Source organism: Colobus angolensis, unplaced genomic scaffold, assembly GCF_000951035.1.
Source record: "Colobus angolensis palliatus isolate OR3802 unplaced genomic scaffold, Cang.pa_1.0 Scaffold65, whole genome shotgun sequence".
Lineage (NCBI taxonomy): Eukaryota > Metazoa > Chordata > Mammalia > Primates > Cercopithecidae > Colobus > Colobus angolensis.
The window spans coordinates 3403781-3431228 of NW_012120154.1; the positions used below are offsets into that span (position 1 = coordinate 3403781).

At 55.1% G+C, this 27448-nt stretch overlaps 2 protein-coding genes across 4 annotated transcripts in view; one reads left to right on the forward strand and one right to left on the reverse strand.

Annotated features, from left to right (window-relative positions):
- The window catches only part of SLC16A8 (solute carrier family 16 (monocarboxylate transporter), member 8), a 6318-nt gene extending 2771 nt beyond the window's left edge, over nt 1-3547 (forward strand). The window contains exons 6-7 of the mRNA XM_011964331.1: nt 1-521; nt 2976-3547. Coding sequence (XP_011819721.1) covers nt 1-521; nt 2976-3292 — 838 coding nt within the window. The 3' untranslated portion in view covers nt 3293-3547. The remainder of the gene's footprint in view (nt 522-2975) is intronic.
- A 2373-nt stretch (nt 3548-5920) lies between these two features.
- PICK1 (protein interacting with PRKCA 1) lies at nt 5921-25059 on the reverse strand. 3 transcript variants are annotated; one of them, XM_011964243.1, is made up of 13 exons: nt 24400-25059; nt 23984-24081; nt 22162-22273; nt 16786-16914; nt 13920-13986; nt 12579-12668; nt 10801-10854; nt 9889-9951; nt 9023-9156; nt 8543-8635; nt 7810-7860; nt 7180-7324; nt 5921-6753 (listed from the first exon to the last, which is right to left on the reverse strand). In XM_011964243.1, exons 2-13 carry the CDS (start codon nt 24022-24024, stop codon nt 6485-6487), a joined length of 1248 nt encoding a protein of 415 aa, XP_011819633.1. In that variant the 5' UTR covers nt 24025-24081; nt 24400-25059; the 3' UTR covers nt 5921-6484. The 3 variants fall into 3 exon arrangements, with proteins under 3 accessions (XP_011819633.1, XP_011819634.1, XP_011819632.1); XM_011964244.1 differs by having other exon boundaries at nt 24347-24580; XM_011964242.1 differs by having other exon boundaries at nt 24249-24580.
- Between the last annotated feature and the right edge of the window lie 2389 nt (nt 25060-27448).

A 27448-nucleotide genomic window follows, 5' to 3' on the forward strand; every position in this document is an offset into this window, starting at 1 on the left:
GCCGCAGCTGAGCGAGGCAACCCCCAGGACCCGGCCCCGCCGGCGCCTGCTGGACTTGGCAGTGTGCACCGACCGCGCCTTCGCCGTGTACGCCGTCACCAAGTTCCTGATGGCGCTCGGGCTCTTCGTCCCCGCCATCCTGCTGGTGAACTACGCCAAGGACGCGGGCGTGCCCGACACCGACGCAGCCTTCCTGCTGTCCATCGTGGGCTTCGTGGACATCGTGGCGCGGCCGGCGTGCGGCGCCCTGGCGGGCCTGGCGCGCCTGCGTCCGCACGTCCCGTATCTCTTCAGCCTGGCCCTGCTGGCCAACGGGCTCACGGACCTGAGCAGCGCACGCGCGCGCTCCTACGGCGCCCTCGTTGCCTTCTGCATCGCCTTCGGCCTCTCCTACGGCATGGTGGGCGCGCTGCAGTTCGAGGTGCTCATGGCGGCTGTGGGCGCGCCCCGCTTCCCCAGTGCGCTGGGCCTGGTGTTGCTCTTGGAGGCCGTGGCCGTGCTCATCGGACCTCCCTCTGCCGGTGCGCCCCGAGGGAAGAGGGGGTGGCGAGCCTAGTGCCCCTTAGACCGAGGGAAGCTCTCTCCCCGCGTCTCAGATGGAACTTCCAGGGATGAGGGGAACGGGCGGCAGGGTGTGTGGACTCCCCTTCATGGCCAGTTAGTCCCTCCTCCAAGCCGGACCACCCGCTCTGGGTGAGGATAGAAAAGCTGAGGAAGGTGCGGGAAATAAAGCAACACTGATAGCTGGCCAGGTCTGCCATCCCAAGTAGCTGGCACAAGGCCATCTGAAGTGCAAGTGCTTATTCTCATTTTGCAGATGAGGAAACTGAGGCACAGAGGCTTAGCGCAAGTTGCAGCCCCAGAATGAGAGCTTCAGTGTACCTAATGCTAAATGCCCACGCCTTTAGAATGGTGCATCTAGAATGGTGACTGGAATGGGGACAGTGTCTTTGGGAAACTGGTGTTGGGACGCGAAACAGAGTGGGGGTGCTCAGCGGGCAGATGGGGAGAAGGAGAAGCACTGGTGTCTCTGAGTGTGCAGATGGCCTGCTGGCACTTGTCACCGTCACCCTTAGGAAGTCATCCTCATGAGGGTGGTCAGGAAAGGCTTCCTGGAAGATCCCCCAGGTGAAGGCACAGCATGGAGGGGCAGGGTTTGTTTGGGGGAACAGCATCCTTATGCAAGCAAGGCAGGAACCAAAACTGGAAAGGTGGGAGTGGGGAACACGAGGGTCTTCCCGGCTTGTCAAGTTACCTTGAAACAGCAGGGAGCCTGCCTTTGAGTCCCAGAGGCCAGAGGGCTGTGGAATGGTGCAGTAATGGGGAGGATACCTTGCAGGGGGCGCAGGCTGCACTGAGATGGGGTGAGCTGCCCGTCCTTCCTTCAGGGTTGGGCTAACTTGAGTGCCCTCACTGAGCTCTGTCATCCCACCTGACCCAGTGAGAAGGGCAAAGCCCCTAAGCCAGTGTGCCAGTGTGTGGGCAGCCCACAAAATCAGCCTGTCCAGGGCTCAAGGAACTGTCTTCCATTTCTTGTGTGAATCTGGGTGGCTCTGAGGGGCAGAGGAGGTGTGTGCGGTGAGGAGAATGACCTAGAGAGAGGGTGGAATGCACAGACAAACCACACTTTAGGGGGAAATATTTGCAATTAAGAGATTTTCCTGGTCGGGTGTAGTGGCTCATGCCTGTAATCCTAACACTTTGGGAGGCTGAGGCCAGACGTTTGAAACCAGCTGGGGCAACATAGCAAAACCCTGTCTCTACCAAAAAAAAAAAAAAAATTAGCTGGGGTGTGGTGGCATGCACCTCTGGTTCCAGCTACTCAGGAGGCCGAAGTGGGAGAATGGCTTGAGCCCAGGAGGTGGAGGTTGCAGTGAGCCAAGATGGCACCACTACATTCCAGCCTAGGGAATGGTGCGAGACCCTGTCTCAAAAGAATAAGAAAATTCCTGAGGCCAGGTGCAGTGGTTCACACCTGTAATCCCAGCACTTTGAGAGGCCAAGTTGGGAGGATCCCTTGAGCTCCAGGAGTTCAAGACCAGCCTGGGCAACAGAGCAAGACCCCATCTCTGAAAATCCATAATAAAAGAGAGAGAGACAGCCGGGCACGGCTGCTCACGCCTGTAATCCCAGCACTGTGGGAGGCCGAGGCAGGCAGGTCACCTGAAGTTGGGAGTTCGAGATTAGCCTGACCAACATGGAGAAACCCTGTCTTTACTAAAAATACAAAATTGGCCGGGCGTGGTGGCACATGCCTATAATCCCAGATACTAGGGAGGCTGAAGCAGGAGAATTGCTTGAACCTGGGAGGCGGAAGTTGCAGTGAGCCAAAATTGTGCCATTGCACTCTAGCCTGGGCAACAAGAGTGAAACTCTGTCTCAAAAAAAAAAAAAAAAAAGAGATTTTCATAAGTTTGAAAGTAATATGTACAAGTGATAGAAGCCTTGAGAAATAGAGAAGGAAATAAGTCACTGGCCCGCATGCCCCGCCTGTGCTGATGATGGCTCGGTCTGGGGTGCTCATGGGCCTCCTGGGACACAAGGGTGGGAGGACTAAGTCAAGCCCCTGAGGACCAGGGCATTTACATATGGCAACAGCAAGAGGTGGAGGCCCCCAGGAGGGCAGAGCTAAGCCCATGGCCCCTCCCCACTCCCACCCCAGATGCACCACTGCCAAGCAAGTCACAGGACACTTGTGGGGCTTGAATCAGTGGGAGGAGGGGACGCCTCACCAAAAGCCCCATATCACTTAGGCAATTGAGGTCCAGGGACAGCAAGTGACATTGTTAAGGTTTCAAATGTCAGAACCCACATAGGGTTTTACATTTGTAAAACAGGAATAAAGAGTGGGCATGTGTGTGTCACCCATGAGCCTCACCAAGTCAGTGGCACCACCCTTGACCTGAGAGTTCGGGGAAGTGAGGGCGGGGGGACCCCGCAGGGCCTTACCTCTCCCACCTTCTCCCCGTCCCCAGGCCGCCTGGTGGATGCATTGAAGAACTACGAGATCATCTTCTACCTGGCAGGCTCGGAGGTGGCCCTGGCCGGGGTCTTCATGGCTGTCGTCACCAACTGCTGCCAGCGTTGTGCTAAAGCTGCCCCAGCAGGCCCAGGCACTGAGGACGGAGCCAGTGACACTGAGGATGCTGAGGCGGAAGGGGACTCTGAGCCCCTGCCTGTCGTCGCAGAGGAACCTGGCAACTTGGAGGCCCTGGAGGTGCTGAGCGCCCGGGGCGAGTCCACAGAACCAGAACCAGACGCGAGGCCGAGGCTGGCTGCCGAGTCTGTGTAACTCAGGGTGCATCTGGGTGGGGTGGCCCAGTGACTTGGGAACACGGCTTCTTGTCTCAGAGGGCCTGGAACACTGGGAGGCTGGTCTGGGGTGGTCACTCCCGGGGTCCACGTCTGGGCTCCAGTTGATCCCTTGGGTGTCTGGGAACTGCCTCCCTCATCTGTGCCCCAAGTTCCACCAGGCCGTGCCCCATTGCCAGTGAAGCCGCTATGAAGCAACAGGAAACTGTTGATAAAGCTCAGCTGAACGACAGAAGGTTCTGTTCCTGCGCCTCCACCCAGGCTCCGGCTGCCACCTGAGTTGGGGGTCGGGGTGGCAGGAGGGAGTCCGGGAGGTCTCTCTCCAGGCCCCCGAAGCCGGCTTCTAGGTGGGCAGTGTTGGGAGGAAGCGTCAGAGATGGATGAAGAGACCCATCGTTCCCAGGTGTAGACACAAGGGGCTGGGTGGGCACAGGGCTCAGGGGCACGGGGCTGGGTGGGCACAGTGCCTGGCTCCTGCCCAGCCCCACTGCTCAGAGCTGTCTGCTGAAGCCCCCCTCACTGGCGTCTGCCTTTTCCAGTGGAGGGAATGAGGGGTTGGCAGCAACTAGGGCTCAAGGTTGGGGGCTGCTTGCAGGCGGGGGGGCCGAGGGGTCTGAGAGGGCTCCAAGTCCCAGGGTCAGGGTCGGTTTGAATCCCAGCCCGGCTGCTTTCTTTGCTCACTGTGGGCTCACTCTGTCCCTGGGGTCCTGGGGGTGGGGTGGGGGGGACCAGGCGCTCAGTAACAGCATGGGCCCTGCTGCCTTCCACTAGGTGGCCATGTCCCCTCACCTTCCCAGAGGGCATCTCTCCCCCTAGAGGATAAACTTGGGTGTCCAGGGCCAGGGGCTTTTGCTCTGGACACTGTGCTGGCAGCCAGGTCATCTGCTGATCCCAGCACCTGCCTTCTCCCCACAGAGTGTCCCACATCTCCCTCACACTTTGACATCTGACCGCCTGCACTTGAATCCTGGTGCAGGAATCTGGCAAGACGCAATCTATTCCCTCTACGCATTTATCCTCCTCCCATACATCACACCCCCTCTTTCTTTGCCTCCTTCTGAATCATGAGCGTGGTGAACAGGCCCCTGCAGAGGAAGCCGCCTTCCCTCCGCAAACTCCCCTTGCCTTCCAGCCCAGCCCAGGACCCCTCCCCACTGGTCCCTGCTGGCCCTCATATTCCATCCAGGCCCCAGGAAGGTCTGGGGAGCCTCACAGATGCCTGGCCAGCTTCTGCTTATACAGCCTATGGCTTCCCCTGTGCCACTAGAGCAGCGACTACATTTGACTTTGTTTATTTTATTTTATTTATTGAAACGGACTCTTGCTCTGTTGCCCAGGCTGGAGTGCAGTGGCACAAGCTCGGCTCACTGCAAGCTCCGCCTCCCAGGTTCACACCATTCTCCTGCCTCAGGCTCGGGAGTAGCTGGGACTACAGGGGCCCGCCACCACACCCAGCTTATTTTCTGTATTTTTAGTGGAGACGAGGTTTCACCCTGTTAGCCAGGATGGTCTTGATCTCCTGACCTCGTGATCCGCCCACCTTGGCCTCCCAAAGTGCTGGGATTATAGGCGTGAGCCACCGCGCCCAGCCCTTTTGACTTTAACACTTAAGAATGCTTACTCTGTGCCAAGCCCTGTTCTAAGCCCTTTCTAGATGTTCATTTAATCTCCTAACAAGCCAATGAGGTAGGTGCCATACTTCAGATAGGGAAACTGAGGCCCAGGGCGATCAGGAACCCAGGCTGTCAGTTCTAGCCTGTGCCCTTGGCCTCCACTCTGGCTGCCCCCTTCAGGGACGTGGTGAGGTCTGTCTGATGGCTCTGCAGGGACCCAGGTGGGCTCCTGGTGACAGCCGGCCCCTCCTCTATGTCCCACCCTTGCCAAGCCTCCCATTTGGGTTTGTGCCCAGCACTGTATGCTCAAAGCTCAAACCCTTTTTCCATCCTGGACTCAGCCCGCCTCGCACACCCTCTTGCCCCCTCCCATTATCAGGATGGCCATATTCATCGTCCAAACTGGAACACGTTAAGAGTGACAAGGGCCACTATGACTGATCACACCAGGCCGAGGCTGGCCAGGAGAAGCAGAAGCGGCTGCCCTGTTTCTGCCTCTCTGCAGACACTCCCCATGGCCTCTCTCCACACCTCTCTTCCCACAGCCCTTTCCCCATTGCCCGGGAGCACAGGCGCACCTGGAGTCAGCACTTACCCCTTACCACCCTCCCCTACTTGGGGGCTCAGTCGCCCTGGCTCCATGTCTGCCCTTCTCTTCCCCAAAGGTTTATTTCCTGTTGGAAGCACAGAAAGGTCACAGATTGGGGGCAGGGGGCGGGGAGGGTGAGATAGAAAAGGCTCCACAAAGCAGAAAGCTTTGGAGGCAGGTGGCAAAGTCAGGCCTTCAGGACAGATCTGAGTTAAATCCCACTGTGTCCCCACACATGGTGTGGCCTTGGGCAGGATCCTTCTCTGAGCCTGAAATCACCAGCGGTAAGGGGACCACAGTGCTAGCCCTGCAGCGCTTCAGCGAGGCGTACATGACACACAGCGAGGGCACTATGGTGGAGGAGAGGGGCAGACGAGGAGGGGGCTGAAGCCACTGCGACCACTGTGCCATCCAGGTTTGTTTATTCGATACAGGCCCAGAGCCCAGCCCTCCTTCAGAGAAGTGGCCAAGCTGGGGGAAGAGAATAAATAAAGGCCGCGGAGGTGTGATGGGGACTGGACCGGCTGGTCTGGGACGAGGCAAGGGTGCCCAGGAGACACCGGCCCCAACCTCAGCTGTCCACTGCCGGCCCCACTCCCGGCAGGCTCCGGGGGCAGTGCGAGTGCCCACAAGGAGCAGGGCCCGGACTCCTGCCACCTCTAAGTCCTTTCTTTTCCTTCCTGCCCTCCCTCTCCTTCCTAAGGCAGGTCCAGAGACCAAGCTCTCCCTCTGGCCGGGGAGCTGGGAGGGGAGGGAGGGTGGAGGGGCCAGTGTCCAGGTCCCAGGCCATGACCCTGGTGCCTGTCCTGGGCTGGAGCCCAGGTTCACTGTGAGAGGACAGAGGAGCAGGGAGGCAGGCACCCCAAGCCAGCAGGCCTTTATGCGTCGCCCCCTTGCTTGGCGGCCCTGCCCCGCTCCCAGGCTCCATCCTCCCACGCACCCTGCCCCTGGCGCCATACCCGTAGGGCACTCAGGAGTCACACCAGCTTCCACCCTTGTCCAAGGGCCCAGCAGCCCCTCGTGTATCCCTGGAGGGCTCCCCAGCTGCCGTGTCCTCCTCCTCCTCCTCGTCCTCCCCATCTGTGAACTCCTCCTGGTTGAGGCCGTAGGCCAGTGTCGTGTGCGCCAGGTCCACTTCGATGGGGAAGACGTCAGCATTCCGCAGAACCGCGTAGCAGTCGTTGTAGTACTTAGACATGGTGGACACGAGGCGCTGCAGCTGGAACACGATGTCCTGGACTGGGGTGGGAGGTCGGGAGACAGGCAGCAGTGGGCTCTGGCTGCCTGCCTCAGGGAGGAGACTCTCCCAGCCCACCCGGCCCACCTCTGGTCTCCTCTGGGCTTCCCACTCGGGCAATTCCCTGATCCCTCAGGACCCGGCAAGGGACGGAGGCAGGGGCTGCCCAGCCCGGGGCCTCCCAGCTCCCAGTTCAGGGAACGCAGGAGGCTGCAGGGTAAATGGATCATGGACGGCCGCCCACGGAGCCCACATGCACCGGCCAGTCCCACCCAGGCCAGACTCTGGGCAGCTGGCTGGGCTCCTGGAGGGGGTTCACATTTGGGCCGTGGCCTGGTCCTGAGACCTCAGGTGAGTACCTTACCCCTCTGGGCCTCAGTTTTCCCACCTCTGAAAGGAGAGCGGACCGGGAGGAGGGCGGCGCTCACCGTGCTTCTGGTCCAGCAGTTCCATCTTCTCCAGCACGTCCTTGCGCATCTGGGAGAAGCGGGCGCGCGCCTCCTGGCGGCAGCGCAGGATCAGGCGGTACTCGTAGTTGCCGGTGCTCACCCGGTAAAGGGGCTCGCCTAGGGCCTGGGGCGGGGGTGGGACAGGAGGGCCTGCTCAGGGACAGCCTCGCCCCGCACCCCACCGCGCTTTCAAAGCCACGGCGGTTCCTCATTCCTGAGACCTCACTTCTGAGACTTCAGTGTTCCTTAGAAGCACTCAGTGATAGTTTTGAAGAGAGGAAAACACCAAACCCACACCTCTGCCATTCAGTGAACATTGGCCACAAGATGGATCCCGACGGCAAAAACATCAAAAACTTAAAAGTGCCTCGTAGGAGTGAAGAGAATCCGATTTTCCCTCCAAGAGCCCCCCAGACTGAGGAAGTGGTTCCCTCGCCAGGTGCCCAGCACCCCGAGGCCCAGCGGGACTGGGGAGGGTGGCCCCAAATCGCCAGGAACCAGAGTCCAGCCAAGTCCCCCTGGTCTCTCCTGGGTTGGCCTGAGCCACCTGCTATCCCTGGCAGATCAGGTGGGGGAAGGTAGGAGCCCCCCACCCCCTCCAACACTCACAATGCAGCTGTATTCCTCGTCATCCATCTCCTTCACCTTCAGGCAGTACGACTGTGTGGGACAGGTGAGGCTGTCAAAGTGGCTGCCCCTACCCCAGGCCCCCAGCTCCACCCCCCATCACCCACACGCATCGGGAGAGGCTGGCACAGGTGTTCAGGGAGTCCCAGAGAGGGCAGCAGCAGGTGACTGAGGCATGAGGCTGGGGGATGACCAGGGCCTGAGGCTTAGGCGGCCCAGAGTTGACCAAACTCAAGGCCCAAGAGATGCTTTGGGAAAAAAGGGGTCTGTCATTAAAGAAGCTTAGGAAGACCCTTGAAAATTCACACTGCACATGGGCCTATCAAAAGCTCAGCAAAGGAAACTTGGCTTGCTTAATGGAGCATTTTCTCTCAATTCATTTGACTATAGAATAATTCAATGTAAAACTCACGAACATTCACTGACACCCACTTTACACTCACTCACCTAGTCTAACCCATTGTTTAAAGGCAACAAATCCCAAGGGGTCAGACTGCACAGAGCAAGAGCCATGCCCACCCCAGGCTCTCAGATGCTTCTTTGTGCAGGCGCATCAGGGCTTCGGATGCACCTCCCTGGGCCCCTGGGCCCACGCTTCGAGCAGACATGCTGTCGGCTCTGGCTAGCCTCACTCGCTGCGGCGTGGCTGACTGAAGTGGGGCAGATCTCCAGAGTGAGCGCTCGCCCTAGCAGCCTGGGCACCTGGACTACTCACCAGGTACTCAAACTTCACGTCCAGGTACTTCTTGATAGTGAGGCGAGTGTCTGGGATGGCTTTGTTGAGGTACGTGTTCAGGTCCGTCAGCATCTGGAAGAAGGTGGGTAGATGCTGAGGCTGTCATGGCAGGGAGTGCCAGGGTGACAAGAATGGCACTGATGCATCACCCCTGCTGGTGGACTCAACCGTCAGAGCCAGACAGTGCTCCCTGATCCCTTGTCTCTCTCAAGGATGAGAAGACTAGTGCCAGGCCCAGGGCAAGCTGTGACTCAGTGGCGAGCCAGGGTCAGAAGCCCACCCAGAGGTCAATGGCAAGGCCCAAGGAGGCGCAGTGACTCACCCACAGTCCACTGTGTGGGCGACCGAGCCAGAGGCTCTACCCAGGCACAGGACTCCAGCATCGGACCTTCTCTGCAAGCCACACTCTCCCCTCCCCACCCTCACATGCCAGACACACGCGTGCTCAACAGGACCTACCGGCTTGATGGTTTTCAGAAGCCGAATGCCAAACTTCTCGATGCTGCGGTGGGCATCGGCGAACTTCACAAAAGCCTCGCTTGCAGCTGGCTGGGGCTCCCGCACCCCGATCACGGAGAACACGTCCCCAAAGGCTGCAGGACAAGTTTGCCTTGAAGGCTGCCCCTACTTGGCCCCCTAATGGAGAAGCCAGGGATTTGTTGGGGAGAAGCAGGGCAGCAGGCCTGGCAGGCTGGAGGCCAATGTCTGCACAGGGTCTACACCTCCAAGAGAGCTGGTCTAAACCCCCTGAAGGAGCTGAGTCTACACCCGGAGGAAACTGAACTGACACCTCCAAGAGCTGGTCTCTTCTCCCGAAAGTCCTGAGTGTACACACCAAGGGAGCTGGCCCTCATTCCCCAGAGGGACCAGCGAGAGAAGGCTGGGTCAAGGTTTGAGGAGGTGGTGTCGCCTGAGGCAGAACACTGGTCCGAGTCTAGACACCTGGATTGGAACACCAGCTCCACCACTCGGGAGCGGTGTGGCCCTTTCCTCAGTCTGGGCTTCATTTTCTGCAGATAGCTGGGGTCAGCTGCAGTCGGCCTGCCCAGAGTTACAGTTTGTCAGAAATATAAATAAGCAAGGGCCTTGTGCACTGCCAGTGGCAGTGTGAAGACAGGGTGAGGCCTGTCCATCGTTGCAGCTCTTAAGAGGCCAGCTAATCTAGACGCTCCCTGCAGGCCCATCGCAAATCCCAGCACCTGGGACCAGGCCCAGCCCAGAGCTGGCCTGAGGTCAGGCGCTGTGGGTCTGACCCACCTCAGCACGGGAGTGAGAGGCCCCAGGGACTGCCCAGGGTCACGCCACAGGTTGGGGGATGCCATTACCCCGGTGAGTCTGCGACAGCTCATAAAAGGCCCGTAGGAGGTTCTTGGTGTGTTCCGTCATCCCTGTGGGAGAGACCGAGTGATGGAAATGGGGACGCATGGTGGGGACCACACTGGCCCAGGGCAAGGCCTCCAACTGCCCACCCCACCCAAGGCCTCCAACTGCCCACCCCACCCAAGGCCTCCAACTGCCCACCCCACCTAAGGCCTCTGCCAGGACGTGGTACACAGCCTTTCCCAACCACCCAACCACAGCCCAGGGGTAGAAGCTCAGTCCAACCCACCCCGTGAGCAGCCCCATCAGACAGGGGCACCAGGATTTTGTAAGATGTAGGGGCACACAGCCTGCTGTGGGCTTTAGCCCTGGGACAGCATGGGATTCTGGGGGACTCTCGCCATGTTTACAGGTGCTATTCTCTGAATTTTTATGAGTGTCAGATTTTTTTCTTTTGAGATGGAGTCTTGCTCTATCTCAGGAAGGCCCAGACTAGAGTGCAGTGGTGTGATCTTGGCTCACGGCAACCACTGCCTCCGTGGTTCAAGCGATTCTCATGCCTCAGCCTCTCAAGTACTGATTACAGGCACGAGCCATCATGCTTGGCTAATTTTTGTATTTTCAGCAGAGTTGGGGTTTCACCATGTTGGCCAGGCTGGTCTCAAACTCCTGATCTTAAGTGATCCGCCCGCCTCAGCCTCCCAAAGTGCTGGGATTACAGGCGTGAGCCACCGCGCCTGGCCCCTCAGTTATTTTTAAATTCAGAAGTATATATATATTTTTAAGAACTCTTAATGCCCATGGTCCTAGGATTTTGTAGGTTGGTATTCCTAGTGCCAGCACCCCCACTGCCACTCTGCTGACAGCATGCTCCCAGGGGTAGAGCCAGTGCTAGGACGAGGCCACCCCCCACCCACCTTTGTACAGCTCGGCGGTCCGCTCCAGCTCCTCTAGCCTCTTGACAAGCCCATCTGTGGGGTTTCAAAGAAGAGGGGAGGTCAGTGGGCTCAGCAAGCCACAGGAGGCCCAGGGCCAGGCTGGGGAGGGGAGAGGCAGCCCCAGAGGAGAACCAGGATGGGAAAGATCGGGGGTCCCAGGGAGGGGGATTTGGCACCTCAGGTCAGCTGGGTTCAAAGGTGTTTTGGAAATGACTAGGCCCTGCTCATGGCCAGCGGAGGGTCCCTGCCTAGCAGGCGAAGCCCCTGCACTTCTATCACAAAGCCTGCCGGCAGCCGGGGAGGAAGGCTGGCAGGAGCCATAGGAATGGAGATGGAGCAGCCAGGCCGCCAGCGCAGGCAGGACGTGGTCCCTGCCTCCCAAGCACGCAGATGGCTCAGAAGGGAAAATGCAACTTGGGGAGGGAAGGGGAAATTCAGGAAGGCTGAGAGAGCTCACACTGGGAAGCGGCCTTGGTGATCATATTCATTGGTTTAACTGGTGTTTCTTGAGCACCTACTGTGTGCCAGCCACCATGTCAGGCTCATTTTGAGCCAAGCCTTGCTCTCAAGGCTCAAAGCTCAGCAGAGAAGCCAGCCCGGTGGCCGGGTGGTGGGCAGCGGTGTGATGGTGAGGGCTGCAGGGGAGGGGAGAGGTGGGGCAGTTGGGCGCTCTCTGCTCCGCAGTCTCCTGTGCTGACCTGGGTCAGGGTTTTTGAGCAGAAGCGGGGAGGAGCAGAGGCTGTGTCCAGGCCTCTCTGGGCAGGGAGGAAGCTGTGCGACAGGCTGTCAGGGGAGGAAGGGAGCACTGCAGAGGTCTTGGTGAGGCTCTGGCCACCCGGTGGCCTCCAGGCCTGGGCTCCCCAGAGCCTTAGCACCCGGCCAGCCGGCAGGAAAGGAGCCATGTAAGCATCGTGCTGTTGTTTTTAGCTGGGTCATGGGACATCATGAGAGCTTCAATTTTAGAAACCCTATTTAAGGCCAGGGAAATTGCAAAGTTTGGGGGGAAAAACACAACAACCAGTTCTAATTTCATCTCAACGGCTGGTAACTACAGTAACAGGGATTTATAGGCACCAGGAGGCTGAAAATAGCAGCCGCCACTTTTGTACACCATTTGGAACAAGCTCAGACCCCACCCCCACTTCCCTAGCCAATAAAGCCCAATGTGCCCAGCTGAGCCTACAATTTCTAGAGGTATTTATATCTACCCCACACGCACACTGCAGAGCTGCTGCTATTTTTAAACTCGGACTGGCGACGGTAGGAGTGGGACCGAGTGTTTCGTTGGCCACCCCGGGGAGGGGAAGTGTGTGCGCATGTGTGCATGTGTGTGTAAATGTGCATGTACACGCCTCCCCGCTCGCCTGGGCAGCCACCTCGAAGGGAGGACCTGCTGAGGCAAGGGCAGCAGTGCCACCTCCTGGACAAAGGAGGCGTGAAGTGGGCAGCTAGAGTGCTGGGGTGAGGGGTAAGGGGGCTGAGGGCAGGGGCAGAGGCACCTCCCCACACTGAGTCTGTTTCCCCATCTGTGACCTGAGGGACACTGGCTAGGACAGCCCAGCTGACAGCTGTGGACACTCCAGGAGCTGGAGAGGCCTCTGGGGATGCAGAGATGGTGACTTCTCCGCTCCACGGGCAGAGGCCAGGGTCAGGCCCACGGGACCCATAGCAGCTTGGTGGGCAGCCATGGTGCCCCTTCCGTCTTCCCAACCTGGGCTTGAGTCCCCGGGGCCCAAGCTGGGTGGGAAGGGACTCACCATTGCACAGGATGGCCCGGCTCAGGCCCAGAGCATCTGCAGTCCCTGAACTCATGTTCTCCACCAGCCGGTGCTTGACTTTCTTCAACACTGAGCGGGGGACGAAGGACCTGGTGAGTCTGTGGCTGCCCAGAGGCCATCCCTGCCCCCAGCCGTACCTCCATTCACAGGGAGCATCCCACAGGGGGCAGAAGGACTGCTGGGGGTGGCTGTGAAGTGGGGAATGTCCAGCGGGGAGGTCCTAGGTCCTTGCCCTATTCCCTCTGCTTCGCAGAGGTGCTGGCAGTCTGGGCAGTTGAACACGGAGGGCTTCGCCCAGGGCCTGCTGCACATCAGCTGGTGGTCCTGAGAGCCCAGTGCCGCCCAGGCTCCGCACCCGCCAATGGAAGCCAAGGAGGCCTCTTCCCTCCTCTGCATCACATCAGGACCTAGGGTGTCGCATAAAGGGGAAGGGGAGAAGAGGGGCCCCTGGGCTGGTTATCTGAAAGTCATGGGCGCCATCAATGACCATGAAGCTCGGAGCCCAGACTCAATTACTGCATCTCACCAGCTTAGTCCGGGGAAGGGGACTTTGTCCTGTGCTGGAACGAAAGGGTTTCGGAGGAAGCTCCTGGACAGATCCAGTCTGCCCTTAGCCCCTTGGCCTCTGGCCCTAGGGTGTACGAAGAGGGCTGCTGGGCTCCGGAGCTGAGAGACCTGGGTGTGCGCTCACTCGGGGCCGCAGAGCCCTCTCTGGGTCTCAGGCTTTGATCTGTAATGTGAAGCGGCCGGTCCAGAGGACTCGAAGCCGCTCTCCAGCTCTTCAAGTTTCTACAGAACCAAGGCTCAGCCCCTCTAACAGGAGGGACCTTATCCCAGGGCGCAGACCCTCTGCCCAGTGCCTGAGCTCCAGTTCAGATACAGAGTCCCTGGGAGCTGAGGGCAGGAGAGGCCAGGGAGGAGTGCGGTCGTGCTAGAGGGCATGAGGCGCCAGGCCAGGGTTGGGCTGCTCTCCCTTTATGAAGAGGGAGGCCCTGGGCCGTGGAAGCCAAGGCGATGGCCTGCAAAGGACAACCCTAGGGTAGCAAATTCCCAGAGGAGGTGGCCGAAGTGGGGAGGTAGGGGTGAAACACGGGGGAGTGAGAAACCAGGGACAGAGTACAGGAACAGATGCAGGGAGAGCACTGGGGGTCCTCCCAGGCCTTTCAGATTTGCTTGGTCAGAAGTCAGAGCCCACAGCCATGTAACTCTGGATTCTCCTGCCACAAAGGGGAGGGCAGGGCTGGCTGGGGCACTTCTCCGTTGGGCCAGGGCCCATCCAGGGAGGCTGCTGGACACCCATAACTGCTCTGACCAGCTTACCAATGTCCAGGGACATGCCCTGCTTGGGGTCCGCCTGCAGCTTGTTGTAGTGGATGGTCACCTCCCCCTGGAAGAGCAGCACACACAGACTAGTGAGGGAGGCTCCAGACCCTGAGCCCTTCCCCGCCAAGACTGTTCTGGCCTGAGAATCCTGAGCCCAAGGCCGGGCACGGTGGCTCACACCTGTAATCCTAACACTTTGGGAGGCTGAGGCGGGCAGATCACTTGAGGTCAGGAGTTTAAGACCAGCCTGAGCAACATGACAAAACCCCATCTCTACTAAAAATACAAAAATTAGCTGGGTGTGGTGGCGCGTGCCTGTAGTCCCAGCTACTCAGGAGACTGAGGCACAAGAATCACTTGAACCAGGGAGGCGGAGGTTGCAGTGAGCTGAGATCGCACCATTGCACTCCAGCCTGGATGACAGAATGAGATTCCGTCTCAAAAAAAAAAAAAAAAGAATCCTAAGCCCCAGTAAGGGGCCAGGCTGAGAGCCGTGACATGGCCCCACCTTGTGACCCTGTCTGCTCCCAGACCCCTCCGTTTCTACTCTACATCCAAGCCCTGGGGAATCAGTGGGGACAGGGCCTGCACAGGGCCCACAGCCCGGCCTCTGATGTCTTGTGCTTTGGCCAGGTCAGGCTCTCCTTCTTCCCTCCCCAGGGAAACCACACTCCAAGCCTTTGCCGTGTCCTTTCCCTACACTGATTATTCCCTCCTCCCCCGCAAACCACCTCATCCCCAGGAATCCCTCTACTCATTGAACAGCTACATCTGAGCACTTGCTCTGTGCCTGGTGCTAGGGCACCAAGGGGAAGGGGCAGGGGCAGCCCCAGTTCCCAAGGCTGATTCAAATCAGGGAATGACACAAACCACTTTCTAACGACTGCTCAGGAGACACAGGCTTCTCCCAAGAGGACTTCCCTGAGCACAGGAGGCTACTGTGTTCACGCTCATCCTTGCAAACCAAAAACCCTTGAACTTGGGAGCACATTCATCCAAATATAAAACAGGATTTAAAAATCAAGTCCCAAAGGGAAACCAAAATGAGTGATGCGATCAGAGTCAGAGGTGGGGTGTGAACTGCTCCCCCAGAATAAAACACAGGCGTGCTCAGGGGCCACCCACAGGGAGCAGCTGTAGGCTCACGGCAAGCGGGCTGCAGTGGGAGTCGGGCCCGGGCTCCAGTTCAGCTGTGTGACCACAAGCAGGTCACTCCCCGCCTCTGGACACCTGTAAGACGGAAGAGTAATCCCTGCCCAGCACCCAAACAGGGGAGCTGGGCCAATGCTGCATCCTTGTCATGGCTGTGTGCAAACACAAAGAGCTCTTGTCCTCACGGGCAACCTGAGGAGCTGGTGTGACCAAGCCTGAGAGGAGAGGGAGGGACCTGACGAGCAGAGATGGGGAGGGGGGAAGGGGCTGCCGAACAGGGCACACACAACCCAACTCGGCCAGAACAAGACCCCCTGCACCTGTTCCCATGATCAGTTCCTCTGCCTAACAGGTTACGCCTGGGGCAGTGATACCCAGACCATGTAGAGTGGCAGCTGGGGCAGTGATACCCAGGCCATGTAGAGTGGCAGCTGGGGCAGTGATACCCAGGCCATGTAGAGTGGCAGCTGGGGCAGTGATACCCAGGCCCATGTAGAGTGGCAGCTGGGGCAGTGATACCCAGGCCGTGTAGAGTGGCAGCTGGGGCAGTGATACCCAGGCCCTGTAGAGTGGCAGCTGGGGCAGTGATACCCAGGCCATGTAGAGTGGCAGCTAGGGTCTCAATGAGCCTTGTTGCTTCCTTTTTACAGCAGATCTCTAAGCTCCAGCCCCAGGCCCCGATTTGTCTTATGGCTAAAGGGGCTGGAATAGGAGAATGTACAGGATGAGAATATTCCTGCCTACAGCAAGGAAGGAGAGAAGCAGGGACCACTCAGGAGCAGGACAGGATAAAGGGGAGAGAGGATGGAGCAGCGGCTGGCCTGGGTTAAGGCAGGAAGGGGGACTATCCGGGGTGCTAGAACCCGGAGGACAGAAGTAGGGCTGAGGGAGGTGGCTGCAACCCTTGGCCAAGCTCAACTCACAGTGGGGACCCCTGCCCCCAAGACTTCTAAATCACCCCGCGTCTGCGCACTGCCTGCACATCAGTTCTTTCACAATATTGGTTTCCTGAGACTCGCTAGCAGCCACATCGCTAGGAAATGGCAAAGGGGCTGCATGCTCGCTTTGGGAGAGGCCAGGATGCCGCCTGCCATTCCAGGAGGGAGTGTCCCTGCAGAGAGGCCTGGGCCTGTAGCAGCAGGGGTGGGGGAAAGCAGGGGCAGACAGTGTGTGACTCTGGTCCATAGAGCAGAAAATCAGCTGGCCTGGGACATGGGTTCTCTGGGTGTCAATAAGCCCAGGAGGCTGCGTGGGACCGAAAGTTCCTACAACATGGGGAAAGGGTGCTCTTCCTTCTCTCTCAGCCCTCGCAGGCCCAGCATGACCCGGCTGACATTACTGGGTGTCTACTGACCCAGGTAGGATCACCTTGGACTTTTAGCTTCAGCTCCAGCGCTGACTGGGACACATGGGCTTGCCTGAGGGATGGTTCCGAGTCTGTCAGCTCCCCGGGAGCTCACAGGGACCTTGTGGTCTTGCTGCCCACTCTCTTGCCAAGGTTCAGCACAAGTCCTGGAGCACGATTACTATTTATTGAATGAATGAGGGATGGACGAGGGAGGCTGGAGTGTGACCCTAACCCTGCACGTGCCAAGGAAGGAGGCGGTGAGGGCTGATACCCCCTTGCAGGCCTGATGGGGCCTCTGGCAGCCTGGAGGTCTCAGAAGCATGTGTGGCTGCTTCTGGACACCTGCTCTGCAGCAGCCCTTACCTTCACCTCCTGAATCATCTTCGCCACCTCCACCTTGGTTTTCCCTTTGATTGACCTGCCATTGACACCGGTGATCTCATCGCCAGCTGCCACTGTGCCGTCCAAGGCTGCTGGGGTGTTGTCAAATACCTGTGGGTGCATAAGGAGAGTGGTGGGGGAAGAAAGGGAGGGTTAAGATGGAACCTGGGAGGACACCTGACCACTGCCTGGCCCTGTCTTCCACTCTACCCTCTGCTCTCGTTTTTTGAGAACGCGTCTCACCACCCGGGCTGGAGTGCAGTGGCGTGATCACAGCTCACTGTGGCATTGAACTCCTGGGCTCCAGCAATCCTCCTGCCTCAGATATACAGTCAAATGATTTTTTTTTTTTGAGTCAGAGTTTCGCTCTCATTGCCCAGGCTGGAGTGCAATAGTATGATCTTGCTCACCACAACCTCTGCCTCCCAGGTTCAAGGAATTCTCCTGCCTCAGCCTCCCGAGTAGCTCGGATTATAGGCATGCACCACCACGCCTGGCTAATTTTGTATTTTTAGTAGAGACAAGGTTTCTCCATGTTGGTCAGGCTGGTCTCGAACTCCTGACCTCAGATGATCCACTTGCCTCGGCCTCCCAAAGTGCTGGGATTACAGGCATGAGCCACCACACCCAGTGTCAAATGATTTTTGACAAGGGTGTCAAGAACATTCAGTGGGGAAGGACAGTCATTTCAACAATGGTATGTTAAAAATGAAGTTGACACTACCTAACACCATATACAAAAATTAACTCAAGGCCAGGTGCAGTGGCTCACACCTATAATTCCAACACTCTGCAAGGCCAAGGCAGGCAGATCACCTGAGGTCAGAAGTTCGAGATTAACCTGGCCAGCATGGAGAAACCTTGTCTCTATTAAAAATACAAAAATTAGCTGGCATGGTGGTGGGCGCCTGTAGTCCCAGCTACTCAGGAGGCTGAGGCAGGAGAATTGCTTGAACCTGAGAGGCAAAGGTTGCAGTGAGCCAAGATCATGTCACTGCACTCCAGCCTAAGCAACAGAATGAGACTCTGTCTCAAAATAATAATAATAATAACAATTAACTCAAAATTGATTAAAGACCTAAATGTAAAAGTTAAAACTATAAAACTCAGAAAAATGCCTAGCCCAAAAGCTTCACGACATTCGATTTGACAGTAATTTCTTGGATATGACACCTAAGACCCAAGTAATAAAAGAAAAACTAAATAAATAGAACAAATTTTCAAACTGGTGCATCAAAACACAACGTCCAGCCTGGACAATGTGGCAAAACACAGTCTCTACAAAAAATACAAAAATTAGCTGGGCATGGTGGTGTACGCCTGTAGTCCCAGCTACTTGGGAGGCTGAGGTGGGAGGATAGCTTGAGCCTGGGAAACGGAGGCTGCAGTGAGCTGAGATCCCATCACTGTACTCCAGCCTGGGCAACAGAGTAAGACTCTGTCTCAAAAAAAAAAAAAGAAAGAAAGAAAAAAGAGAAGAGAAGAAAAGAAAAGAACATTATCAACAGTGTAAAAAGGCAACCCACAGAATGGGAGAAAATATTTGCAAATCACATTTTTGATAAGGGATTAATATCCAGAATATATACAGAATTCCTAAAACTCTGTTTTCTTTTTTTCTTCTTAGCTGATTATGCTTTGTAGAGAATTCCTAAAACTCAACAACAAAAACCAAACAATCTAATTCAAAACTAGACCAAGGGCTGGGCATGGTGGTGCACACCTGTAATCCCAGCATTTTGGGAAACTGAGGTGGGAAGATCGCCTGGGCAATATGGCAAAACTCTGCCTCTACCAAAAAAAAAAAAATACAAAAATGAGCCAGGAATGGTGGTGTGCGCTTGTAGTCCCAGCTACTCAGGGGGCTGAGGTGGGAGGATGGCTTGAGCCCAGGAGGTTGAGCCGTGATCGTGCCACTGCGCTCCAGCCTGGGCGACAGAGCAAGATCCTGTTTCAAAAAAAAAAAAAAAAAGTTAAGACGGTAAATTTTACCACAATAAAAAAAATAGAAAAAAACAGAACAGAGAATACAGAAAGCAGGATGTCATCATCAAGATACATGACAAGAAAGACACGGTGTTCCCAATGACATCACCCTCTGAGGATCTGGCACAATAAAAAAAAGCCTGTGCCTGCAAGCTATCATCACGACTCTTCCCAACACCAGAGACAAAAAGAAGGTCCTCAAAGTCCTCACAGATCGGAAATAAAACACATCACAAATAAAGTCTCACAAATAAGAATGGCAATAGCCATGTGACAGCAAAGGATAATGTGACAAGGCCATCACGCTTCACACAGGAATTACTGTCAACCTTGACATTCATTCTTGAATCTGATGAGCCAAAATGTCAACTGAAAGGAATATGGGAACCACAACGACCAAATCAGGCAGACCTGAGGTCTCAAAAAACTGACACCCCACGTGCCCTTTCTCAGAAAGCTACAGCAGGATATTCTCCATGGGAGATCAGGGAGTAAACCAGGAAAGGGACCCCCAAGATGGGGGAATCCAAAGAGGAGGGGCAGGGGGAAGGCACAAAGGGGAGAAACTATAGGGCAGAAAACAGACTGAAGAAGATGGGGCCAGGCACAGTGGCTCACGCCTGTAATTCCAGCATTTTGGGAGGTGGAGGCAGGCAGATCACTTGAGGTCAGGAGTTCAAGACCAGCCTGGCCAACATGGTGAAACCCTGTCTCTACTAAAACTACAATTAGCCAGGCATGGTGGCGTGTGCCTGTAATCCCAGCTACTTGGGAGGCTGAGGCAGGGGAATCACTTGAACCCAGGGGCTGGAGGTTGCAGTGAGCTAAGATTGAGCCATTGCACTCCAGCCTGGCAACCGAGCAAGACTTCATTTCAAAAAAAAAAAAAAAGAAGATGGGAAATTGTGGAAAACATACTGAGAAAACAAGGAGAGTGCAAAATGAAAAAAACAACACAGGAAATTACCCCCACCCTCTCAAAAAAGAAGAAAAGGCTGAATTAAGAAAAGAAACACAGATTCCTCGGAAAGTTAAACATAGAGTTGTTTCAACTAGAATGAGAGCTCCGCAAGAGGAGTCTTTGTTTTCTTCACTTTTTTATCCCTAGTGTCTACAACAGAGCCTAGGAGGCACTTGGAAAAGATTTCCTGAACAAAATATCTGTTGTACTAATAGTAATTTAGCCAAAAATGGAAAAATAACTATGTTGGAAAGGTGGGATGAGAGGAAACAGACTGGTCAAGGGAAGAACTAAATTCTCATCTACCGGACGAGGCAAAGTCAATAGATATTTACAGGTGATAGATCAAGAAATAACAGGATAGGCTGAGAGTGGTGGCTCATGCCTGTAATCCCAGCACTTTGGGAGGCCAAGGCTGGTGGATCAGTTGAACCCAAGAGTTTGAGACAAGCCTGGGCAACATGGCAAAACCCGTCTCTACAAAACATACACAAAAATTAGCCAGGTTTAGTGGCACGTGCCTGTAATCCCAGCTACTTGGAGCCTGAGGTGGGAGAATCATCTGAGTCTGGGGAGGTCAAGGCTGCAGTGACCCATGATTACACCACTGCACTCAAGCCTGGGCGACACAGTGAGACTATTGAGAAAAATGGAAGCCCATGCATGAAGAAACAGAGAAAGCCAGATGAGGTGCGCAGGGGAAGGGCAGTGGCTTGCTATTATTTGACACAGGACTTCTAATGCTCTTGACTTTGTAGAGGCAAGTCACATAGTACTTTCATAAAAACAAAATTGAATTTTAAAAAATTGATTATATTATTATTATTATTATTATCGAGACGGAGTCTCACTCAGCCGCCCAGGCTAGAGTAGAGTGGCATGATCTCGGCTCGCTGCAACCACCATCTCCTGAGTTCAAGCAACTTTCCTGTCTCAGCCTCCCGAGTAGCTGGGATTACAGGCACCCGCCATCATGCCTGGCTAATTTTTGTATTTTAGTAGAGACAGGGTTTCACCATGTTGGCCAAGCTGGTCTTGAACTTCTCACCTCAGGTGATCTGCCCGCCTCAGCCTCCCAAAGTGCTGAGATTACAGGGGGGAGGCCTTGCTACTGCCTCCTGGGTCACAGGAGGCCAAATGGCTCATGAAAGAGGCAGCACTGTGAGCAGAAGCAAGACCAGGTCAATCCTGGGAATCTGTCTTCGAAGCCTACAAATGACTCCTTAGCAAGATCCTCACAGAGGCCAGTTTCCCATCTGCCACCAGTGGCTACCCAGTTGAGAGGGTTAGAACGGGTCTTCCCAAGGCTACAGCAAGGTCACTGACTTGGATGAGCCACACAGTGAAGGAGGCCCCACAGCAGGTCTGTCACCACTCCTGAGTTACAGTGGACAGAATATCACCAGCGCAGCTTCCTCTACGAGAGACACAAGAGTGTTCCTCACCACTGGTAGAGCATCTGGGAAAATATACAGCTGCCTGGAAAATAACAGCAGCTACTGCTTAATGCATGTTTCTTTTTTTTCTTTTTTTTTTTGAAACAGGGTCTCACTCTGTCATCCAGGCTGGAATGCAAAGAATGCAATGGCGCAATCTCAGCTCACTGCCACCTCTACATTCCAGGTTCAAGCGATTCTTCTACCTCAGCCTCCCGAGTAGCTGGAACTATAGGCGTGCACCACCATGCCCAGCTAATTTTTTGTATTTTAGTAGAGACGGGGTTTCACCATGTTGGCCAGGCTGGTCTCGAACTCCTGACCTCGTGATCCACCCACCTCAGCCTCCCAAAGTGCTGGGATTACAGGCGTGAGCCACTGTGCCCGGCCAATGCACATTTCTTAAGTGCTAGTGTGTTATGTTGTTTTATTGACTTTTCATAGGAACCCAGAGACGATTATGTCTACATGTTTTAAATCCTGCCTTTCTAGGTGATGAAACTGAGGCCCAAAGAGATTAAGTAACTTGCTAGTAAGTAGGGAAGAAGCTTGCATTTGAACTCAGGCCATTATTTCATCATATTCCTATGACACTTCATTTTGGCTAGTACCCAAGGCTGATGGTTTTGTTGATTCAATAGTCACTTTCTATTGCATGTCCACTATGTGCCAGGCACTGTACCTGGTGCTTACTGCAGTGAAAAAGCAAACCAGGACACTGCCCTCAGTGCAAAGAGTCTACTCTACTAGACAGAGGGCAAATAACAAGTACTAAGTGCCGAGAAGGAAAAAACCAGAGTGACATGGGGAGAAGACAGGGCAGAACAATGCAGTGCAGGTGATCAGAAAGCCCCTCTGAGAGGGTCAGACCTCAAGAATGAGAAGGAGTCAGCTGTGCAGCGTGGAGAAATGAACCTGCCTTTGTCATGCCCAAGTAGGGATGTACCTCGTGCCCCCCTCCAAAGCGCCCAATACCTGGACGATATAGAGACAGGGACAGTACTGGGCCCCTCCTCCAATGCTGATCCCGATCAGGTTCTGAGCATCCTTCTGCAGGGTCACCTTCCCAGGCACAGTTGGGATTCCGCTAGAAAGAAAAGCAAGCGAGGCTGACTCTCCTGGCGGAAGGATGACTGGAGGGGGTGGGCCCTCCAAAACTCCTGAGGGGCTCCACTGGCTGCCCAGCTTTTTCTCTCCCTCCCTTGGACAAAACAACATTTTGTGCTGGAACATGCACAGCTCTTGGAGTTAAGCAGATGTGGGATCAAACCCCAGCTCTGCCATTTATCAGCTACAGAACTTGGTTTCTTTTGAGACAGAGTCTTGTTCTTGTTGCCCAGGCTGGAGTGCAATGGCGCAATCTTGGCTCACTGCAACCTCCGCCTCCCGGGGTTCAAGTGATTCTCCTGCCTCAGCCTCCGGAGTAGCTGGGACTACAGGCACCTGCCACCATGCCTGGCTAATATTTTTTGTATTTTTAGTAGAGACGGGGTTTCACCATGTTGGCCAGGCTGGTCTTTAACTCCTGACCTCAGGTGATCTGCCCACCTCAGCCTCCCAAAGTGCTGGGATTACAGGCGTTAAGCCACCACGCCCAGCCAGCTATGGGACTTGGGTAAGTCACCCTCTGTGCATCTCAATTTCCTCATCCATAATATGGGGATGAGTACCCTTATCAGAGTTCTTCTAACCATGCATGGAGGGCGCTAACAGCAACCCAGTCCACAGCAGGCACTCCATAAAAACAGGTCTCCCTTCCCTTTCATTTATCCGATCTCTGAGATTTTTTTTTTTGAGACGGAGTCTCACTCTGTCGCCCAGGCTGGAGTGCAGTGGCCGGATCTCAGCTCACTGCAAGCTCCGCCTCCCGGGTTTACGCCATTCTCCTGCCTCAGCCTCCTGAGTAGCTGGGACTAAAGGCGCCCGCCACCTCGCCTGGCTAGTTTTTTGTATTTTTTTAGTACAGACGGGGTTTCACCATGTTAGCCAGGATGGTCTCGATCTCCTGACCTTGTGATCCGCCCGCCTCGGCCTCCCAAAGTGCTGGGATTACAGGCTTGAGCCACCGTGCCCGGCCCGATCTCTGAGATTTGAGCCAGGTTCTGTCCTTGTCACCTTATCAGGCATCTATGGAATATGATGGCCACCTACTCCAAGGAGTCTTCCTCTATTAAACTGTCCACCTCCCACCTCTCAACTGCTCAATTACCTCTTAGTTTCCACTATAAATTAGCATTGACTGGTGTTTTATGATAAGTATTCACGCTGATTCACTTATTCATTCAAAAAAATTTGCTAACAACCTACTGACGTCAAGCCCCTTACTAAGTGCTGAGCACAAAGCAAGGCATTGCACCCACTCCCTGATCTGAAAGAGGATATACTCTAATGGGAAGACAAATCTAATTTTTGAAAATCTGTCCTACTAACGATCTATGTTGGGAAGGAAGGTGTGTCCACAATATTCCTATTCAACCTTCAAAACCTGGTTCAATTGCTACCTCCTCCATGAAGCTTTCCTTGACCACCCCAGCAGAAGCACTGCTCCATCTGCTTTGCTCTTCTTGTCACCAAGTCATGCTAATAGTGCCCTTATGGCACCGAGCTGTGATTATCCTTTTAACTGTCCACAGCCCCGTACAAATAGTGAGCTCCTGGGAGAGCAGGGTCCACTGCTGCTTCAGTACAACACCTGATCCACCGCTGAGAAGCAAGGCTTTGGGGGACTGGGAAGTCCAGGAAAATGAGGAACTTGGGGCTCCTATACTGCTGGAACTTGGGGGAATAAAATACTCACAGTTTATCCTCTTCGATGTCATAATCCAAGTCTGCAAACATGGTTCCGAGAGTTGGAGTGGGCTGGCTAACTGCCCAGCTCGGTAGGGGAATGGGGAACTGGATCCGGGAGAGAAAGGAGCATAGGATTTAGGGAACAGAAGTGCATAAATGCCAACGCCACCCCTCCCTCCACCACCCTCATACGGGACAGCAGGGCCCTCCTCTTCCCCTCTGGAGTGGGATGGGGCAGTCTCCGGGTGGGGGGCTGGGTAGGTGATTCTTACTAGGTACAAAGGGGAACTCCAGGCCAGGGCGATAGGCTCAGATCCCAGAGCCCGCCCCACGGGTCTCCAGGCCCTGGGGAGCTGCCTCTGTCGCTCACCGGAAGCGTTGGTCCCACAACCGGGTCCGGGCCAGGCTGGTACCTGAACCCACCTGCCGTTCCACCTGGCGGTGGCCGCTACTGCACGTCACTTCCGGCAGGACGCGGAAGTCCCGCCTTTCCCCACACTGGATATTTGCTCCAATCCCTGCAGACAATCCTTCCCTTCCCTGCTCTCGGGACGCTCGGAACCAAGAACAAGAACAAGTATTGGCGGAAGCTCGCCGTTAGTAGGAACAAGCGAAAACAGAGGAAAGGTCTGGACAGGATGACAGCGTCTAACCCCGCCCTTTGCCCTGCTGCCGCCGCCATCTTGGGAAGGGCAGGATTTGTCCCAACTTCCTCAGCCGCACCAGGGGCCCGCGCCGACCCGGTGGTTGCCGTGGCAACGAAAGCATCCCTGAACTGGGGTTACCTCCGGCAAGGCTCAGTGGACTATAAACCCTGAGACATGCCCTTTCACCCCTTCACCACCTGGGCCTGTGACTCCCCTACTAGAATGGCCCTTTGAGGTCCCAGCCCATCCCAGTTTCGCCAACTTAAGTGCCAAAGAGCGAGGAGTGATTTTGTGCGGGGCCACACACAGTTGGTATAAGATCTGGATCGTAGCCCTGAAACTCCCGCCGCCTAGTCTAGGGGTCTTTGAATGTCCAAACACTAAACAGAGAGTCAGGAGAGGTGTATTCAGTAGGTCTTACTCTTAAGGACAGACTGGACATGCTCCCTTCATGTGCCTCAGTTTCCCCATAGGTAAACTAAGGCCATTGAGGTAAACTAAATGCTTTCTATGGTATACGGTGAAAGATTTCTCACACCCCCTCCTCCTTCCTTAGTCCTGAGGAGCAGCCCAACTGGAGTCCCAGGGAGGGTCACGGTCCCCATGTACCTGAGGCTCGGGAAATGCTCCCAGTGCTTCCCAAATGAAGAGTCCGAATCTTGTCTCCTCGCCAGGCTCTGCTGCCACTGCTACCGTGTAAATTGGGTTCCCTGAGGGAGGTTGGCTCTCCTAGAGCCACAGCCAGGCATCCACCTCATCCAGCAGCATGGGGCCAGGCCCATCCAACTTGCTTCCCCAGCTGCCCCAGGAGCCATGGAGGAAAGATATAGAAGGATGATTGTCCACATATCCCACGGCCGATGGAAGCCCCACCCTACTCTCTCCTTAGGTGGCTAATTGAGTCTGGACAGATGTGCAGAATGCCATGACAGCAACAGCCTTCCCACTGTCCACTGCTCTCCAGTCAGATCACTTTCACAGGATTTTAAAGCTCACCATCACCCTGTGAGAGGAGACCAAGTCTTGCCAGCCACATTGTGCAGGCAAGGAAACTGAGGCCCAGGGAAGCCTCTTCCTCTGGTATCATAGCGGCAGGGCGAGGGCTGGAAAAACCAAGCTCTGTTTCCAGGCCAGAATTTTGGTTTCAAAAAGCAGCAGTTGGCCGGGCGCGGTGGCTCAAGCCTGTAATCCCAGCACTTTGGGAGGACGAGATGGGCGGATCACGAGGTCAGGAGATCGAGACCATCCTGGCTAACACGGTGAAACCCCGTCTCTACTAAAAAAAAAAAAAAAAAACTAGCAGGGCGAGGTGGCGGGCGCCTGTAGTCCCAGCTACTCGGGAGGCTGAGGCAGGAGAATGGCGTAAACCCGGGAGGCGGAGCTTGCAGTGAGCTGAGATCCGGCCACTGCACTCCAGCCTGGGCGACAGAGCGAGACTCCGTCTCAAAAAAAAAAAAAAAAAAAGCAGCAGTCTGAGGCCAGGTGCGGTGGCGCATACCTGTAATCCAAGCTATTCAGGAGCCTGAGGCAGGAGAATTGAAAATGGGAGAGGGAGGTTGCGGTGAGCTGAGATCAGGCCATTGCACTCAGCCTGGGCGACAGAACAAGACTCCGTCTCGGAAAAAAAAAAAAAAAGACAGCGGTCTCCAAACCCAGGTGCCTTAACATGGATTGTGGCTCTTCCAGCCCATGACGATGCTAGCTCAAGCCCAGGCTCTGCCATTTTGTAGCTGGGAGGTCTTGGGTAAGTCACTGTCTCACTCTGAGCCTCGGGTACCTGTAGAATGGGGAAATGACGCCTGCCACCAGGTGTTCGTGAAAGTCAAGATTAAAAGTAGAGGCTGGGCGAGGTGGCTCACCCTTGTAATCCCAGCACTTTGGGAGGCCAAGGAGTGTGCATCATGAGGTCAGGAGTTGGTATAAGATCTGGATCATATATCTGGACCAGCCTGGCCAACATGGTGAAACCCTGTCTCTATTAAAAACACAAAAATTAGCCAGGCGTGGTGGTGTGCACCTGTAATCCCAGATACTCAGGAGGCTGAGGCAGGAGAATCCTTGAACCCAGGTGGTAGAGGTTGCAGTAAACCGAGATTGTGCCATTGCAGGCCAGCCTGGGTGAGAGAGCCAGACCCCATCTCAAAAACAAAAGATTAGAAGGAGAAACAGGTGTGAATGCTTTGTAAACAATTTGCATGGCACAGCTGTCACTCTGATCTCAAAACCCCCTACCCACTCTGGCCTTTCTTCCCAGGTTGGGGAAGATGCCCCTCTTTTCTGCCTTGTTCAACTGTTGCCTGCAGGCTCCGCTCTAATTCACCTCTTCCCGGCAGCCTTAGCAGACAATCTCAGCTCATATATCTTGCTCCCTTTTCTGAGCTCTTGAGCAGTTGCTATTTGAATCATTCGTTCAGCAATTTGCTGTGTATTTGCCTTGTGAAATCTCTTCATGGTTTTCCTGAGCCAATTCTGCAGTGATTAATTTATTACATGCTTGTATTTTGTCTGGCAAGGTTTTTATCCCCTTTAAATTTGGGGCTTAGAGCTCACAGTTTGACAAATTATAAAATGCTTCTCCATGTCCCTCTTCTTGTATTCTCTTTCTCTACTGACATTTTTTTTTTTTTTTTAAGATGGGAGTCTTGCTCTTTCACCCAGCCTGGAGTGTGAGGTGGCACAATCTCAGCTGATTTCAACCTTCGCCTCCTGGGTTCAAGCAATTCTCCTGCCTCAGCCTCCCAAGTAGCTGGGACTACAGGCGCCCACCACCACATCGGCTAATTTTTGCAATTTTTTTTCTTTTTCTTTCTTTCTTTTTTTTTTTT

Coding starts and splice junctions, on each gene's coding strand:
- PICK1 (XM_011964243.1), bottom strand. CDS start 24,024: ATGTTTGCAGACTTGGATTATGACATCGAAGAGGATAAACT. Junction 12,669..13,919: donor GGGCATGTCCCTGGACATTG/GTAAGCTGGTCA, acceptor TCCCCCGCTCAG/TGTTGAAGAAAGTCAAGCAC. Junction 10,855..12,578: donor CCGGGCCATCCTGTGCAATG/GTGAGTCCCTTC, acceptor GAAACCCCACAG/ATGGGCTTGTCAAGAGGCTA.